We start from the raw sequence: 19,169 nt of genomic DNA, 5'->3' as shown, positions 1-19,169 counted from the left end.
GTTCCAAGTAGTCCTCAGACCATACTTAGAGAGACAGCGCTCAAACAAGACACTGATTACAGTATAAACGGTCTGTTTGTATGTTCATTTACATCAGGTTTGAATACTTTTTATCCCTGAATAAATAATTTGAAGGAAGATGATACTACATCTTGTTGATCATGAAAAGCTATGTAAATAATGATAGCTAACATTTTTGAGCATTTACTATGTTCTAAAAACCTTATATAACCTATTTGTTATTTATAATCTTAGAAGTAATAAGAATTATTATTATCCTCACCTTAGAAAGGAGGAAACAGAGCACAGAGAGGTTGCCTTGCTCAAGGCTATTTATTTGAAAAATGGCAGATCAGGATTTGAAACCAAGCAGTTTGACCCCCAGCAGAATCGGGGACAGTACTCTTATTAAATATTACACTACATTTCCTCATAAAGGAGGTAGCATTTAAGATAGAATTTGAACAATAGTAGCATTCCTTAGGGATAGATTAGTCAATTTTATTTGGGAAAGCAGGAAATATTTGGCTTTGACTGAATTGTTATGTATAGGAAAGTAGAAGGAATCATGTACTCTAAACTGAATTTTATAAAGATTTGAAAGAAATGAGATAATAAATATAACATTGTAAAATATTTTGCTAAAGTAATGCAAATCTCACTTCTTCAGAGGAATAGTGTCTCTCTGTGTGTTAGTTTTTCTAGTTTAGACTCTATATTACTGTTAAAATTTTATGAAATAAAATAAAGCACTAATTAACTTCATATCTGACCACCCCTCTGTGTTAGGCAACACTGCCTTGTGAACACCAAATAAATATGAAATAAAAAGGATAATTTTCAGCTTCTTATATAATAATGATTTTTTTCTTCCTGTGGCTTTTTGAACTTCAGGTAATTTCAGACCAGGTATCACTGCATAATTCAGTTCATGACACCCTTCTGAAAATGCCATGCAAGTTCATGCATATGTCAATAAAGTGGAAGAAATTGAATTACATCCTACTAAATTCTCATATAAGTTGCTGTGAAATCTTTGGCATCCCATTCTGGTTAATATAATTAGTATAGTGATGAATAGTGGTCATTTTTTATCATTACAATGGGTTGCTTTTAGCACATCTAAGGTTAATACGTAGATTCAGTCTTTTGAAAAGAAGAGCATTGTTCAACCAGGAGAAATGATAATAATACATTCCTGAGTTAATTCTTAGGCAGATTTGTACAGCAAGAATACAAAAAAAAGGGGATTGTTGTAGTTCAAAAATGGAGAACCAGAGAGGTGACAGTTTGAGAATGAGGAAGGAGAGGAATTTGGAGACTATATTTGGTGTTGGGTTTACTTTTCCCTTACCAGTAGGTAAGAGTATTGTCTATGGAGAAACACATATCTTATACAATTTTTTTTGTGCTCTTGATTTCCTCTTCACAGTTTTGAAAAAAATACATGGAGGGTACCGATCAGAAGAAGGCAGCGGTCGGTAAGCGTGAGGGGCTTCCATGTATTACACCGCTGCTAACCACGGTGGAGGAGACGCCACAGGTGGTCTCTGCTCAAGTCCGAGGACATTTTCCCAAGTGGCTCAGTGGCAGTCTGCTTCGAATTGGGCCTGGGAAATTCGAGTTTGGGAAGGACAAGTAAGTCTTGATTTTGGAGAACGATTTCGATTTTTTGGCATGGCTGGTTCTATGGAATAGGCATTAAATCTGTTTTCTCTCTAAGGCTAACATGGTTATGCAGTCCCTTTGATTACAGGTGAAAAAATTGTAGTTTACAGGAAAAAAAAAAAAAGAGAGACACTTAATTCTGGGGGGAAAAAAAGTCCTGACTTTTCTGCTTTGCAGAATATTATGAATTTGTCATCCTCTGAGGGCTTCTGCCAAAAGAGAAGTGTCAGGAACGGTCCGTATGACTACCGAAACCTGTTTCACCACAAGTTCCTGAAGGAAGAAGCAATGTCTTCACCTCACACACCTCCCCTACCCAGTGTTCCCCAGACACGATGGCTCTTTCAGTTCCTCAAACTGGACACATTTGTTTTTGCTCAGGGTCTTGGCATCGGCTCTTGTCTATCTTCCCAAGTCTGATTCTTGTCATTCAGATATCAGCTCAAGTCTCACGTCCTTTGAGCCGTCCCTGATCCCCAGATCTAAAAATGCTATTATTAATTATAGTACATATTGGGGCACCTGCATGGCTCAGTCAGTTGAGCATCTGACTCCTGGTTTCTTGGTTTCGGCTCAGGCCATGATTTCAGGATCCTGAGACCCAACCCACTGATGGGCTTGGCACTCAGCTCAGAGTCTGTTTGTCCCCCTCCCTCTACTCCTCCCCTTGCTCGTGTGCTCTCTCTCTCTCAAATAAATAAATAAAATCTTTTTAAAAAATGGTATTACCTCTTTTAATTCTCTGCATAGCACTATCAAATGCCTAGTATTTGTTTGTTTGTTTATTGACCATGTTCCTCCAGTAGAATATAAGTTCCATGTAAGCAGAGAATTTTTCCTGTTCACCCAAAATCCCTAATATCCAGGGGGTGACCTGCTCTTAAATAGCTCTCAATAAATACATGTAAATAAATGAAAACACCAATAATTCTTAAGTATATTATTTCTCTGTACATTTAGTTAGGGACATGAAGTGATGTAAAGAAACCCCTATGGTAGGGAAGGAATCATCTTTGTTTTAAACATTTTTGAATATTAAAACTTTTTCTCATTTTAGAAGTTTTTTCTTGTATAAAACTTTCTGAAATACAGAACAGAGCAGAGGGAAATGTGGACCACATCCTCTGTTAGCACTTTGGTGTATTTCCTGCTAGTCTTTGCCCCATTTTATAGATTGGTTTTATATAATTACAATCATATTGTATGTAGAGTTTTTTAATTTAAGTATAATTGACATAACATTATATTAGTTTCAGGTCTACAACATAATGATTTTATGTTTGTATGTGTTGGGAAATGGTTACCACAGTAAGTCTAGTTAACACCTGTCACCACAGGTAGTTACAAAAAATTTTTTCTTGTGATGAGGACTTTTAAGATTTATTCTCTTAATAACTTTCAAATATGCAATATAGTATTATTGACTATAGTCACCATGCTGTATATTACATTCCCATTACTTTTATTTATATTTGTACCTTTTGATGTCTTTCACCCATTTCAGCTACCCTTACCCTCTCCTCCTTCCATATTTTGCAACCACCAATCTGTTCTGTGTATCTGTGAGCTTGGGCTTTTTTGTTTTTTGTTTGGTTTTGTTTTGTTTTTTGAAGATTCTGTATATAAATGAGATCACATGCTTTTGGAGTTAGTGTTTCTATTTTCTTCAGATAAATACCCAGAAGTAGAATTAATGGATCATGTGATAATTCTGTTTTTAATTTTTTGAGGAACCTCCAATACTGTTTTCCACGTGGCTGCACCAATTTGCATTCCCACTGACAGTGCATGAGAGTTCCCTTTTCTCAACATCCTCACCACCTTTTGCTATTTTTCATTTCTTTGATACCACCCATCCTATCTAACTGTGAGGTGCTATCTCATTGTGGTTTTGATTTGCATTTCCATCATGATTAGTGACGTTGCGTATCTTTTCATGTGCCTCCTAGACATTTGGAGGTCTTCTTTGGGAAAATGTCTATTCAGATCGTCTGCCCATTTTTCAATTAGAGCGTTTATTTTATTTTTTATTTTTAAAAGATTTTATTTATTTATTTGATAGAGAGGGAGATAGGGAACGAGAGCACAGCAGGGGGAATGGCATGCAGAGGGAGAGTAGGCTCCCTGCTGAGCAATGAGCCAGATGTGGGATTTGATCCCAGGACCCTGGGATCATGACCTGAGCCAAAGGCAGAAGCTTAACTGACTGAGCCACCCAGGTGCCCCAGACAGTTTTTTTTTTTTGCTGTTGAGTTGTACACTTCCTTTATGTTTTGGATATTAACTGATTTTCTTTTTGCTCTGATTTAAAAAACTTTCACACTATCCTAAGCCTTTTAATCCATGTTCCTATGAAATCTGAATGACCATCATTTTTAATTTTTAATGGCTGAATGGGAAGGTGGTTTGGAGGCAGAGAAAAAGAAGGTGAATGAGCTGGCCTATAGATCCCCCTGGCCCTAATCAGCATAGTTGTGCTTTTTGCTACTTAGGTATCTGTATTCGATGCAAGTTATAATTTGAAAAAAGATTCTAAGGCAAAAAGAAGGGGGAGGAAGAGAGAGAAAAATAAAACTACTAGTCCAACCCCGAGAGAGTAACAGCCTCTTGCAAAAGCATATGGTCTTTCATCTGCTGCTGAAGTAGCTCTAGTAAATTTTAAAACCAAGCAGCAGAGCTACTGAGGGCCTAGGCTTGCACTACAGGCCTCTTTAAAGATAAACATCTTTGTGGGGGAAGTGGTGCTGTGGCTGGTCCCCATGAATGTCTGCTTAGTACTTTAAATCCATTTCTTCTGAGCCAACGGTAGGCATTTACAGCAGGAACAGGGTCTGGCCATTCCCTTGAGTGTGAGGTACAGGTGCCTTCAGGTCAAAGAGGGGGTTTGGTTTAGTGCTGGGCTCCCCAGATCAGACTCCTTAGGTGGGTGGGGTCCTAAAGCCAGGGCACCCCAACCTGCAAATGAGAGTAGCCCCCCTCCATTCTGAGTCTCTGGTCCCTTAGTGTGATGCCATTCAGGAATCTCTGTCTCCTGCAGAGATTTTTCTTTAAAAAAAAAAAAATATTTTATCAGTGATTTCATCCATGATATCAATGATTGCGTGTTTATCGGTTTTTTAAATGTCATGAATCTGGGTAGAATAGGAACTGTCCTCAGCATTTTATTTTGTTTTGTTTTATTTTATTTTAAAGATTTTATTTACTTGGCAGAGAGACATAATGAGAGAGGGAACACAAGCAGGGGGAGTGGGAGAGGAAGAAACAGGGTTCTTGCTGAGCAGGGAGCCTGATGTGTGGCTCAGTCCCAGGACCCTGAGATCATGACCTGAGCCGAAGGCAGACACTTAATGACTGAGCCACTCAGGCACCCCTGTCCTCACCATTTTAAAACTTACAGCTCTCCCAGACTGACTTCAGGATCCGTAAAGAAGGTAGTCTAGCCTCCCATCCTCTCTGCGGTGACTGTCCCCTCTGTGCCACTACAGCAAGGCCACATTCTGGAACTTATGCCACAGAGTCATCCTGCCCTTGACATCTTGAACCCTGAGACTCTGCTTTCTGCTCAAAACCCCCATGTCCTCACTCCTCCGTTTCATCAAACTTACTTCCAACCTCTTCAGGCTCTCCCCTCCTCTGTCTTCTCTGTCCTCTCAGTTTATCAGCGCTCCTTTGACTTCTTGTCGCGGGTGCAGATTCCACCGTCAGTCACTTCAAATACACTCTCACCGCCCTCCCCACCTCTTGTGCCCTGGGGATCGCTGGCCCCCTCCAACTGCTGCCGGTCTTGCATGAGCCCATCCCTGCTTCCCTGCCCCGCAGTTCCAGAGGAGACCCGCAACCTCACTCATGGATTCAGTGACAAAATCATGGTTTGCAGCCCTGGCTGAGTCCTTGGTGTCTCCAGGGCATATTTATTTATTTAGCTTTCCCTGTACTGCCAGCATCCCGCAGTGTCCCTTCAGTGTCCTTTCCCAAAGCCTCCATCATTCTGTTTATCCCTCTCGTTGTCAACTGGCAAGCCGGACGACTTCAGTAGTGAAGAGGGACGATTGGATGTGGGCTCCTTGCCACTGCCCTGGTTAGCAGTTAGATCCCAGGACTTGACCTTTACTGTTCTGCTTATACCCACTGATCTTTATCCCCCATTGTTCCTGGAGCCCTTCTTTCCAGTTTATCTCTTAACTCAGACAAGACCCGGTGGCTATAAACCGAAACTCTACCCCTGGAGCAATAACCGCTCAGACTGCCCAGACCAGTTTGAGTTTAACCCCTGACTCCTGCCTGCACAGATGGACCATGCATGGAGTGACCCAGGGAACGACTGACAGTCACCTTCACCTCATTATGGTGCTAAAATCTCTGCCCAGGGAAGAGCACAACACACGTCTAGGCACATCACCTTAAGGTGCATGTGTGAACTTATGCTCTCCCCACCCCCCCACCATGGCAGGGCTCCTCTTTCCTTTTCTTTCTTTCTTTCTTTTTTTTTTTTTTTTTTTTAAGATTTTTATTTATTTGACAGGGAGAGTGGGAACACAAGCAGGGGGAGTGGGAGAGGGAGAAGTAGGTTTCCCATTGCGCGGGGAGCCTGATGCGGGGCTCCACCTGAGGACCCCGGGATCATGACCTGAGTGCAAGGCAGACCCTTAAGGACTGAGCCACCTAGGCGCCCCGGGCTCCTCTTTCTAAATATTCATCCTAACCCTAAATAAAAAGAACACATTCTCCCTTGCTCAGGGAGTTGCAGCTTTGGAAATTGCTCCCTGTGATCTCCTTGTCTGCTACAAATAAAGTTTTCTTTGTATGACAGTTCCACCTGGTGTAGTTTCTGTATGTGACTCACCGAGGAGAACTAAGTTGAACCTTAGTTCAACTTGCACTTTTTCCCCACCTCCAGACTTATCCACAAAAGGACCTTCTCAGGCGCCTGGTTGGGCTCCCTGCTCAGCAGGAAGCCTGCTTTTCCCTCTCATGCTCGGCCAGCTTCTGCTCCCTCTCTCGCCATCTCTCCGTCAAATAAATAAATCAAAAAAAAAAAGTGCCTTCTCTTGCCTCCTCATGATCAGAGGAGGAAGTGGCCCTCGTCCTCGCCTCTGAAACTTGCCACATCATTCACACCGTCCCCTTGTGTCTGTTTCTCTTTCACCTACCCCTCATCTTGGCCTCCAGATGTCCTCTCTTCCTAGAAAACCCTGGCTCCCTATTTCACCTTCCCCTCCAGCTAACATCCATTCTCCTCTCACTGCCTCTGTTTACCTGCTTCCTGGTGTTTTCTGGGTTAGCTGCCCTCTGACCTTTAATCCATCACTCTACAGTATCTGTTCTCAAAAAGGTCACCAAAACCTGTTAATTATTAAATGAAATGGGCCTTCCAGTCCTTAGCCTGACTTTTTGACAGTGTTTGACTTTACCGACCACTCGTCTTAAAATTCTGTCATCCTCGGATTCCCACACTTTCTCCTGATTCTTTTTCTATCCATCCGATTGCCTATTCTAATTATTTTTAAATTATTTATTTATTTACTTTTTTTTTTTTTAAAGATTTTATTTATTTATTTGTCAGAGAGAGAGAGAGGGAGAGAGAGCAAGCACAGGCAGACAGAATGGCAGGCAGAGGCAAAGGGAGAAGCAGGCTCCCTGATGAGCAAGGAGCCCGATGTGGGACTCGATCCCAGGACGCTGGGATCATGACCTGAGCCGAAGGCAGCTGCTTAACCAACTGAGCCACCCAGGCGTCCCTATTTATTTACTTTTTAAGGAATCTCTGTGCCCAATGTGGGGCTTAAGCTCACATCCCTGAGATCAAGAGTTGCATGCTCTCCTGACTGAGCTGGCCAGGTGCCCCTATAATTTTATTTTTTGCTGATCTCATTATATTTAGACTAAGATGGAGTGGTTTCAAATCCCCCCTTTTTTTTTTTTTTGCCATTTATCAATGCTGTGGTCTTCAGCAAGTTTTTCCATAAGAAATGCAGCTAATAATACAGATTTAATGATTGGGTATGAGAATTAAAGGAGATAATGCATAAAAACTGCCTCATTCAATGGCTGGCAAAAATTGGCAGTCAAGGGGCACCTGTGTGGCTCAGTGGGTTAAAGCCTCTGCCTTCAGCTCAGGTCATGATCTCAGGGTCCTGGATCGAGCCCTGCATGGGCGGGGGGGTCTCTGCTCAGCGGGGAGCCTGCTTCCCCCTCTCTCTCTGCCTGCCTGTCTGCCTGCTTGTGATCTCTCTCTGTCTGTCAAATAAATAAATAAAATCTTAAAAAAAAAAAAAGAATTGGCAGTCAGGACATTTTCATTTTCTTCTTTTCATTCAGTGACCTCTCTCCCAACTCCCTTTTCTGCCAAATTACTTTTTTAGTTCACCTTACTTTTTGGGGTGTTGTAAGATCCCAGGATTTGGGGCTCAGCACTGAATTCAAATCCCTTTCCTACCTCTTAACCAGCCCTGTGACCCTGGGCATGTTGTTGCTCTCAAACCTTGGTTTCCACATCTATAAAATGGGAATAGTAGTTCCTTACAGAATCAGTGTGTATGTGTGTGCAATGGGGGGTGGGGTGGAGTATAAATAAATAAATAAATATTAAAAATATATTGCATATATATAAATTAAAATATACATTATATTTATTTTTATGTACCTACGAAAGGATATGGTGAAGTGCTTAGTACAGTCCTGGCAGGTAGTAAGCACTCAGTAGATGGTAGTTACTGTCTTATTTGCACCTGGCCTATACCTGTTACCCACAGATACCCTCAAACAGGCATCTCCCACCCAGCCCCCATCTTTTGTGCTCTAGCCCCTGTATTTTGCCAAATGGCTGTAGAACATCTTCACTCTGGTGTAAGGAGTAAAGAGTCTTGATAGCTCAGACTCTTGTTCAAAACTGAACTATGTGGGGGGTCCCTGGGTGGCTCAGTTGGTTAAGCGACTGCCTTCGGCTCAGGTCATGATCCTGGAGCCCCGGGATTGAGTCCCACATCAGACTCCCTGCTCAGCAGGAAGTCTGCTTCTCCCGCTGACCTCTCTCCTCTCATGCTCTCTCTCTTTCATTGTCTCTCTTTGCCTCTCAAATAAATAAATAAAATATTAAAAAAAAAAAAACTGAACTATGTGCTCTTCACATATTCTCCATCTCAGTGAAAGCAAGTCTTTCCCTCAGATACAACTTTTTGTATCTTCTCTTTTTTTTTTTTTTTAAAGATTTTATTTATTTATTTGACAGAGATCACAGGTAGGCAGAGAGGCAGGCAGAGAGAGGAAGGGAAGCAGGCTCCCTGCTGAGCAGAGAGCCCGACTCGGGGTTCGATCCCAGGACCCCGGGATCATGACCCGAGCCGAAGGCAGAGGCTTTAACCCACTGAGCCACCCAGGCGCCCCTTGTATCTTCTCTTTTTGTCACTGCTTTTATCCCATCAGCCACCTGACTTGTTTCTGGAATTTGTCCTTTTCTAATTATACTGCTTCAGTTCAGGTCCTTATAATCTCTCACTTGAATTATTGCCTGGTCTCCTCATTGGTTCTCTGAATCTGAATGCTCCTCGTTCTATTCCGTGTTCTACTGTGTGTCCAGAGTGACCTTTCTAGGATGCAGGTCTCACTGTTGTACCCTCCTGTTTCAAAATATCACACATTGCCATTGAAGGTCTTTGAGCTTTAAGTCTAAGTGTGGATAGGTCTTGTGCTGACCTATTTCTCCACCATCATCCCCGGCCACTGAAGGCTCTGCCCACACACAAATTTGTAGCTGCTGTTCCTCCTGGATACCATATGCCTTCAGTGCTCACTCTTCCCTCCTTCTTCCCTCCCTCCCTTCCTCCCTCCTTGCCTTCCTCCTTCTTTGTTTTGTTTTGTTTTCTTTTTTCTTTTCTTTCCCTCCCTCCCTTTCCCTTCCTTCATTCCCTTCCTTCCCTCCCTCCCTCCCTCGCTTCTCCCTTCCTCCCTCCCTTACTTTCTCTGTTTACTTCTTTCTCTGTTTGTCTTTCTCTCCTTTTCCCTCTTTCTTTCTTTTCTTTCTTTCTTTCTTCACCACCTCTCCCTAGGATGCCTTTTTCCCCTTCTCCAACTGGCAGACATCCTTAGGGAACCAGACAAATGTCTCCTTTCCTCTAGACCCTTCCCTGATCCCCACATCCTTCCATCCTGTTGCTTCTTCTGTGCACAGATAGTATTTTTTAATGTTTATCTGTTGTCTCAGAGAACGACTTTATGACACAGTTATGTGCCTGTAAGCACTGGTCTTGGCACAAGCCAGCAGAATAGTAGGGGCTCAAGAAAAGTTGGTTGGTTTGAGTAAATGAATACCTGAAATTATAGGGTCTAGAAAGATCTTATGAGATGGAATCTAACAAGTTGAAGATCATTAAAGGTATATGTAGAGGAAGAGAAATTCTACACGCACAAGGATGAAAGTAATGTGGTTTAACAGCAAAATGTGTTAAAAATCACTTAGGGGTTTTGGTTGACAACTCTGTGAGCCAACAATATTAGATGGTAACCAAAAAAAAAAAAAAAAGAAAGAAAAGAATATGAAGTTTCTTAAATGAAGAAACTGAGTGTCTACTCTTACACCTAGAGTATCATGTTTGTGACTGTGTTTTGTGGTTTTAGAGGGATTTAGATTAAAACAGCAACAATTATTGAAATTACTTTCTTTTTAGTGTTTTTGAAAACAAACAAACAAAACCCAAATAGAGAAACCACTAGCTAACACAGTCAAGAAGAAAAAGGGAAGAAGCACAAGGGTACAAAATAAGAAATGGCAGGGGAAAGGAAATCATCGAAACAGACAAAAATGTACAGGACACTTTAGGCCTTCCAGCAAATACATTTGAGAGCTTTGTGAAATGCATGGTTTCTTGGGAAAACAAAGATAACCAATTGATAGAGATAGCAGGTGTGTACAGAGCAATTTCCATAGAGGAAAAAGAGATACTTAGTAAGTATCCATCTCTCAAAAAAAGCATCAGGCCCAGATTTCTTCACAGAGAAATGCTACCAAGCCTTCCAATATCAAATAGTCCCAATGCTCTATACATTATTAAAGAGAGTTGAAAATGAAGGGAAACTTTCCACTTCTTTTTATGAAACAGGTATAATATTGACTATCTCCACATGATACAGTACAGAAAACTATTACTTATTCATAATGTTTATAAATATCCATGAAAAAATATAAAATATATAGTGCTAATATAAGACAAATAAATATTTTATTAACAAATAGAATCCAACACTATGTAAAAATATAATTCACTATGATAAGTCAAAGTAACGGCATTATTTGGAAATCCATTAATATCATATACCATATTAGTAGGGTTTAGAATAATCATAGGATTATCTCCATAAATGCTGACAAAACTTTTGTCAGAATTCAACATCCATTCTTCGTGAAAATATTCAAGAAAATAGGACTTGATGGATACTTTCTTAACATGATTTTATATATATATACACATACACACACACTTATACACATATAAGTATATATGTATGTGTATACACACATAAATGTATGTATATATAACATGTATATACTATGTATGTATATAAAATATGTGTGTACATGTGTATATATATATATACACATGTTGTGTTCTTATGTAGGTGTATGTATATCTATGCACATAATGTATTTTCATCTTAGTCTTAAAACCAGTAATATTAGGAAAGACTACAAGTATTTTCTTTAATACAGGAACAAGGAGAAAATAACCATTGTTCCACTGCTTTTCAACCAGATGTAACCATACAGTTAGACTAAAGGGATTGATTAGAGGCACAAGGATTAGTAGAGTAAAACTATCTCTGTTTGCAGATGATATCTTAGTAAACCTGGAAAACCACACAGAATCAATGACATGACTAACTCAGACAATAAAAGGTAAGGTAATAGGGTGTAAAATTAACCTACCAAAATCAATAGCCTTCATATACACCAACAATAACCAGTTAGGGAACATAATGGTGGAAAAAACCCTTTACAGTAGCAACAAAGAAGATTAAATATTTAGGAACTGAACAAGAAATGTGCAAACTTTAAAACACTCCGGAAAAACATGATTAAACAAATGAAAAGTCATCCTGTGTTCTTGAGTAGGATAATTCAACAATAGAAAGAAATCAGTACTTCCTAAGTAATTTTAAAATTTAATACAATCTTAATAAGAATTCTAACAAGTTTTTACAGGAAGTTAGACAAATCAATATAAAGTTTACATGGAAATATAAATATGCAAGAATGGTCAAGAAAACACTAAAAAAGATTTTTCCGGAAGGGACTAGCCCTTCCAGACATTAAAATATACTATAAGGTGCCTGGGTGGCACAATCAGGTACGTACCTGACTCTTGATTTCAGCTCAGGTCACGATCTCAGGGTAATGAGATCAAGCCTTGCATTGGGCTCCATGCCCAGCACGGAGCCTGCTTGAGATCTCGCTCTCCCACTGCCCCTCCTGTTCACGCTCTCTCTCTTTCTGTCTCTCAAATAAATACATAAATCTTAAAAAGAATACTATAAAGCATCAATGATTAACACATTATTCAGTGCATGAGTAAATAAGTGAAATAGACTAGAAAGCCATGGAAGAAACCCAAGAACGAATGGAAATTAGGTCAGTAATAAAGATGGCATCTCAAATCACTGGGTAATAGGTCTTTTTTTTTTTGAAATATACTTTATTTCCTGCATTTTTTTTTATTGTGATAAAAACATAACTTTTTTCAGTCAGTTAAGCATCTGGTTTTGGTTCAGGTCATGATCTCAGGGCCCTGGTACCGAGCCCTGCTTTGGGCTCTGTGTTCAGCATAGACTGCTTATTTCTCTCCCTCTGCTCCTCACACCACTCATGCTGTCCCCCCCAATATATAAATAAAATCTTTTTTAAAAACCATATAACATAAAATTTACCATCTTAGCCATTTTTAGGGGTAAAGATTAGTGTTAAGTTTATTCACATAGTGAAAAAGATCTTCAGAACTTTTTCTTCCTGCAAAACCAAAACTATACCTTTGTGTGTGTGTGTGTGTGTGTGTGTGTGTGTGTGTGTGTGAGAGAGAGAGAGAGAGAGAGAGAGAGACAGAGAGAGACTGGATTATTTCATTTATAAAAATGTCCTCAAAATTCTTCTCTTGTAACACGTGACAGAATTTCCTTCCTTTTTTATGGATACTGGATTGCTTATTTTTTGGTTATTGTAAATAATGGTGCCATAAACAGGGGTGTATATGAATATCTCTGATTCCCTGCTTTTGGGACCATTGCCTTAAGGCAGTGTTGTTAGCCTTGCTTATCTGTGCTGAAGTCTGTCAGGCACATGAATGAAAAGACTGTATAATGTGAAACCCTTTAAAAAGCAAAGCCACCGGCGCCTGGGTGGCTCAGTGGGTTAAGCCGCTGCCTTCGGCTCAGGCCATGATCCCAGGTCCTGGGTTCAAGCCCCACATCGGGCTTTCTGCTCAGCAGGGAGCCTGCTTCCTCCTCTCTCTCTGCCTGCCTCTCTGCCTACTTGTGATTTCTCTCTGTCAAATAAATAAATAAAATCTTAAAAAAAAAAAAAAGTAAAGCCACCAACTTTTCCCTGTAGTTTTTTGATATTCTGGCATTTCAGTAGATTATTTCTACTGTAATCATATGTACAAAAATGATTATCCCGTAAGGACAGTCATCTTGATTACTTTAGCATAATTCTGATAAATTGAAAAATTTTAAAGGGAAAATATAAGATATGAAGATAACTATTTCTAAAAGCTTAGGACCCATTTGAATTGAGAAAATGTCAAATATTCCATATCCTTGCACATTATTCTCTTGGCTATAGGGTAAAAATCAGAATTATCTTAGGTATCACCAATTTGGAGGTTTTTTTTAACCTTCTAAGAGTGAATTTTTTTTTTAAAGATTTTATTTATTTATTTGACAGAGAGATCACAAGTAGGCAGAGAGGCAGGCACAGAGAGAGGGAGGCAGGCTCCCCGCTGAGCAGAGAGCTCGATGCGGGGCTCAATCCCAGGACCCTGAGATCATGACCTGAGCTGAAGGCAGAGGCTTAACCCACTGAGCCACCCAGGCACCCCCTAAGTGTGAATTTTTTGACAGGGTAGGGGTCAGGAGCATGTAGGTTGCTCTTTTCCATTGTACTCCAGGATATACACAAAAGGTATCATGCCTTAATTTCAAGTTTTCTGAATAATCAAGTTGTGCTGGGAACCCATTCCAAATCCTTATTTCTATATTTGAAGGCTCTCATTTTTTCCCTGTGTTTTTCTTTTTCTTTTTTTTTAAATTTTATTTATTTATTTGACAGAGAGAGATCACAAGTAGACAGAGAGGCAGGCAGAGAGAGAGGAGGAAGCAGGCTCCCTGCCGAGCAGAGAGCCCAATGTGGGGCTTGATCCCAGGACCCTGGGATTTTGACCTGAGCCGAAGGCAGAGGCCTTAACCCACTGAGCCACCCAGGCGCCCCTCCCTGTGTTTTTCTTACTGGTATTTGTTTTTCTCCTTTTGATCCTGTTTGAAGGTACAATCACTGGTTTGACGGAACGGCTTTGCTTCACCAGTTCAAGATGGAGAAGGGCATGGTGACCTACAGAAGCAAGTTCCTGCAGAGTGATACATATAAGACCAATAGTGTTCATGACCGAATTGTGATCTCAGAATTTGGCACGCTGGCTCTCCCTGATCCGTGCAAGAATGTTTTTGAACGTTTCATGTCAAAATTTGAGCTGCCTGGTAAGCAGCCTTTATCATACCCAGAATTTGTGGGTGATAATGATGATTATTTAGTTATGATTTGCTTCAATCTATGTAAATACATACATTGAAATAGATTTTTTTTTTTTTTGTATGAGAGGATATTTAAACTGTGTTGTTGCTCTGATTGTGTGCTACAGTGCCTTGTGGTGTTTAACTCTGGGGTTTGGTTTCAGCAGTAACTGACAATACCAATGTCAACTATGTGCGGTACAAGGGTGACTACTATGTTAGCACTGAGACCAACTTTATGAATAAAGTGGACATTAAAACTCTGGAAAAAACAGAAAAGGTAAAATAAAGCCTAAAAAAATGAATAAAATAGACCCTAAAATTTCTTTTCTTTCAGAATGCTTCTTAGAGTAATATATCTGAAGAAGAAATTGAAGGGGCGCCTGGGTGGCTCAGGCAGTTAAGTGGCTGGCTCTTCCTGCACCGTGTCTGTCTTCGTGCTCAGTAGGGAGTCTGCTTCAGGATTCTCTTTTTCTCCCTCTGCCTCCCCCCTCAAAAATAAATAAATTCTTTTAAAAAGAGAGACAATTCTGGACTACTACTTCCTTAATCCTAATATCTGAAGGCTATGGTAAAGGAGAGATAGAATAGTACATATTTACTCTGGCCATTTCATGTTCTTCCTAGCTATAGGTAGAATTGGACTAGAGATTGTCTAGACCCATGCTGCATTCACTTAACACTTTAATTAAAAGTAAATAAAATTTTGGGGACACCTGGGTGGCTCAGTTGATTAAGCTGCTGCCTTTGGCTCAGATCATGATCCCAGGGTCCTGGGATCAAGTCCCGCATCAAGTTCCTTGACCAGTGGAAGCCTGCTTCTCTCTCTGCCTCTGCCTGCCATTCTGCCTGCTTGTGCTATCTCTCTCTCGCTCTCTGACAAATAAATAAATAAAATCTTTTAAAAAAAAAAGGTAAATAAAATTTGGACCAGAATTTTAATTTTAATTCTTTTTTTCCCTGGTTCATAGAGATCTTCAATTTTTTTTCATTTTATATATATATTTTTAATTTTTTATAATCATATAATGTATTATTAGCCCCAGGGGTACAGGTCTGTGTTAATTCTTATTTTTTAATTTTTTAAAAAAGATTTTATTTATTTATTTGACAAGCAGAGATTACAAGTAGGCAGAGAGGCAGACAGGGAGAGAGAGGAGGAAGCAGACTGTCTGCAGAGCAGAGAGCCCTATGCGGGGCTCGATCCCAGGAGCCTGGGATCATGACCTGAGCCGAAAGCAGAGGCTTTAACCCACTGAGCCACCCAGGTGCCCCTAATTCTTATTTTTTATACTTTCCTATGATCTTGATGAAAAAATCCGTATTGGATAATCTTTTTTGTCCATTTGTTGTTGGTGGTGGAGTTTTTTTGTTTGTTTATTACTTAGCTTCTTTAATAGGAAAAATAATTTTGAGTTTTTAGAGGTGAGATATTAGGGATTAAATTATAGTTTTCCTATTCCATTTTTAAAATATTTGGCACATTCCTAATGCCTATGGGTCTAAGTAGAGATCTGCTTATGTAACATTTAAAAGTCTTGATGGTCTTAAATTTGCAGGTAGACTGGAGCAAATTTATTGCTGTGAATGGAGCAACTGCACATCCTCATTATGACCCAGATGGAACAGCATACAACATGGGGAACTCGTATGGGCTGCATGGTAAAGTTGGAACAGAGGCCTTTTTAAAAATAATTAGAAGTCAACTATCTTCCCAGGGTTTCATTATGGTTAAATCTGTAAGCCTATAGGAACTTAGTTTGAAAGGTCCAGAAAGAAATCTCCAGACTGGTATAACTGAGCTTAAAGTCTATAATTTACTGTGTTCTGTGGTCCTTGTGCACATAAGCTTAGCAACTGATTTGCTGTTTGACCTTTTCAGCATGACTTACGTTTATATGTTCTATTGTGCTTTTCATCTCACAGGGGTTTTAGGGATTTCCAGTATGTATTTCTCAAACTTGAATTTCTTAAAAGAATCCTATTGTAAGTACAAAAAATATAGAATGCTGCAGCAAAGAGATATGGGGAAGGTACATTGTTTATTACATGGGAAGGAATTTATTTTTATCATGAGAGTAACACACTATGGAGTAGGTTAAGGTTATAGTGTGGTTGCATTTCCAACTGTTTATATCACATCTCTTTCCTCGTCATCCACATATTTTCCAGTTGCCTACCAATCTGCCCCAGAAAGTTCTAATAGCTAATAATGATAGCTAACATTTATTGAGTGTGAATATCTAGTGTACGTTGGTGTTAAGCATTTTTCCGTATATCTTGTCATTTAATCCTTATAACAACTCTCCAAGAAAGGTACTATTATTGCCTCCATTATAGAGACAATGGCAGTAAACCTTGAGAAGTTTTAGGATACTTGCTTAGGCAAGCTTCTAAGTGTGTAAGATGAATCTTGAGCCTGAATCACACCCAAAGTCACTTTGATAGACCATCTTAGTAATTATTCATTAATGAGTACGTTAGACTCTCAGAGCATGCAAATTCATGTTCCTGTAACCTGAGCACGTGTCTCTCTGTTTGAAAAGAAATGGGTCAGGTGCCTGGGTGCTCAGTTGGCTGAGCAACTGCCTTCGGCTCAGAGGTCATGATCCCAGAGTCTTAGGATCAAGTCCTGCATCAAGCTCCCTGCTCAGTGAGGAGTCTTCTTCTCCCTCTGACCCTCTTCCTTCCCATGCTCTCTCTCACTCTCTCTCTCAAATAAATAAATAAAATCTTGAAAAAACAAAAGAGAAATGGGTAGGTGTTAGATATTTCTATCTGTCTTAGCTGTCAATCTATCATCTATAACCTGTGAAACCTCTGTAGAGCTTAACTTTTGTGTAGGTTAATTTATAGTTTTGGTGAGTGAGTGTTGGCTTTCTGCAGTTGTTGGTCTCTACCTCTCGTATTTACACATGTGATGAATGTTATAATGAATACTGCAGGTTTATTTTTTACTGGCTCAAGGTATCCTGAAACTTCGTCACTCAGGTTTCTCTCTCATCTTTCTAACCTGATCTAGGATAGGGTTTTATCCTTCAAAGCTGTTATAGTACACAGCAAACACCCTTTTAGGTAAAATGTTTCAGCAAATGGGTAAACTGACTCAGCAGTTTTTTTTTGTCCATCCATCCATTTTGATCATTAAAAAAAGATTCCTTTTTAAAATTGTGTCTGCTCTCTATACTTTTTTGGTCTGTTTTTTCTTCCCTTAGCAACGTATTAAGATACTATAGTTAATTATTTCTTGTGTCAAGAAACATTTTGCCGAACCGGCTGCATAGAATTCTCCTAAGTAGGTGTACCTATCTTTTTAAAAACTATTTACTTGTTAATATGGTTGACAAAAAATATATTTCATAATAAATTGACTCTATTAATCAAGTAGATAACTTTGTAACTAGTTCATAATATGATAAAAACTGACCATTCTGAATTACATATTCTAAAATAAGTAGTCATGAGACCAGCGGTTCTTAGCCTTTAGTGTGGCTAAGAATGTTCTGGAACACTTCTAGCAGTATAGATTACAGGGCTTTATCTTCAGAGATTTTGGTTCAGTAGACCTGAAATGGGGCCAAGAATCTGCATTTTAACCACCCCCTTATGCCTAATCTTGGCACCTGTGAACAAGGTCTCAGGTGATTTTGGTGTAAGTGACTCCTGGATCTTTGAGAAACCCTGCCCCCAGTCATCAGAGGCTGTCTTGTTAATTTGCCTCAATTTGCTATTACACAAAGTCCTGAAGAGTCTTCCAGAGTTAGACTCACGGTATTGGGGAGGTAATTTTTCTGGGCTTTCCTTTGCGGAGGATGTTTCCTGGGTATCTGTCTGCCTTGCTTAGGGCTTCACAACTTGTGGTTAGAACAGTTCATTAACTAAGAGTGGTTAAATTTAGTGAATTGAGTCTTGTCACTTAATCCAGCTTCTGAGATGGGCAGCTCTTCTATCATCTCCTAACCTTAACTGAAACTGAATTTTCTTTCCTCTTCCCTCTTCTCCTCCTCCTTTTTACTTGATGATTTAGTCCAGTGAGGAGTTTTTGAACTGGAACTCAAATGTACATGTACCTGCAGGGAACTTCAATACCTAAGTTGTATTTGGAGGAAATGTAGTTATTCTCATAGTAAAGTGCTTGCCAGTAATTTCTATGGTTAAGAAGTAAAAAGCTTTTAATTGTTTTAGCCTTTCCATATATTTTTAAAGGACTTTTAAAAATGAACAAAAATCCTCTAAACATTAATCAATTCAGCTAGTTTTTAGTACTAATTAAATATATGTAATCAGTTAGATGGTAATATGATACTCTTGAACTGTAGAGCTTGTCTTTTATCACTTTTATAACTCATCACTGTTTATATATCATGAGTGCTCAGAACACATCCATATCCCCAACTCACACCTCTCCAGTATTTTATATCCAGTTGCTTACTTGGTGTTTTTAACAAGATGTCTAATAGGCATTACAAAATTAATTTATCTAAAAACCAGACTTCTGAAATTGTTCCCTAGATTTTTTTTCTGCTTAAAGTATTCCCCATCTCAGTTGATTTTTCATCCTTCCAGTTGCTCAGGATAATTTTGGAATCATCCTTCCCACCTGTCTCTCTCACATCTGTATCTAGTTAGTCAAAAAGCAATTGCAGCAGTGCCTTCAAAATAAATAAAAAATCCATCCACTTCATATGACCTCTGCTGCTGGCACTCTGGTGTAAGCCCACCATCCTCTC

At 39.5% G+C, this 19,169-nt stretch overlaps 1 protein-coding gene across 2 annotated transcripts in view; it reads left to right on the top strand.

Moving 5' to 3' along the window:
• Positions 1-19,169, top strand: part of LOC111153876 (beta-carotene oxygenase 2) — a 35,764-nt gene that overhangs the window by 2,872 nt on the left and 13,723 nt on the right. Inside the window, exons 2-5 of one of the 2 annotated variants that reach the window (XM_022513151.1) lie at positions 1,433-1,638; positions 14,195-14,406; positions 14,604-14,719; positions 15,999-16,101. In XM_022513151.1, coding sequence (XP_022368859.1) covers positions 1,448-1,638; positions 14,195-14,406; positions 14,604-14,719; positions 15,999-16,101 — 622 coding nt within the window. In that variant the 5' untranslated portion in view covers positions 1,433-1,447. Of the gene's footprint in view, positions 1-1,432; positions 1,639-14,194; positions 14,440-14,603; positions 14,720-15,998; positions 16,102-19,169 lie in introns of those variants that run through there. The other variant, XM_022513153.1, reaches the window with a different exon arrangement.

The sequence above is a fragment of the Enhydra lutris genome, unplaced genomic scaffold, assembly GCF_002288905.1.
Source record: "Enhydra lutris kenyoni isolate GAN:26980312 unplaced genomic scaffold, ASM228890v2 scaffoldscaffold34, whole genome shotgun sequence".
Classification (NCBI taxonomy): domain Eukaryota; kingdom Metazoa; phylum Chordata; class Mammalia; order Carnivora; family Mustelidae; genus Enhydra; species Enhydra lutris.
The sequence above is the reverse complement of the archived record's forward strand: the minus strand, read 5'-3'. Positions and strand labels throughout refer to the sequence as shown.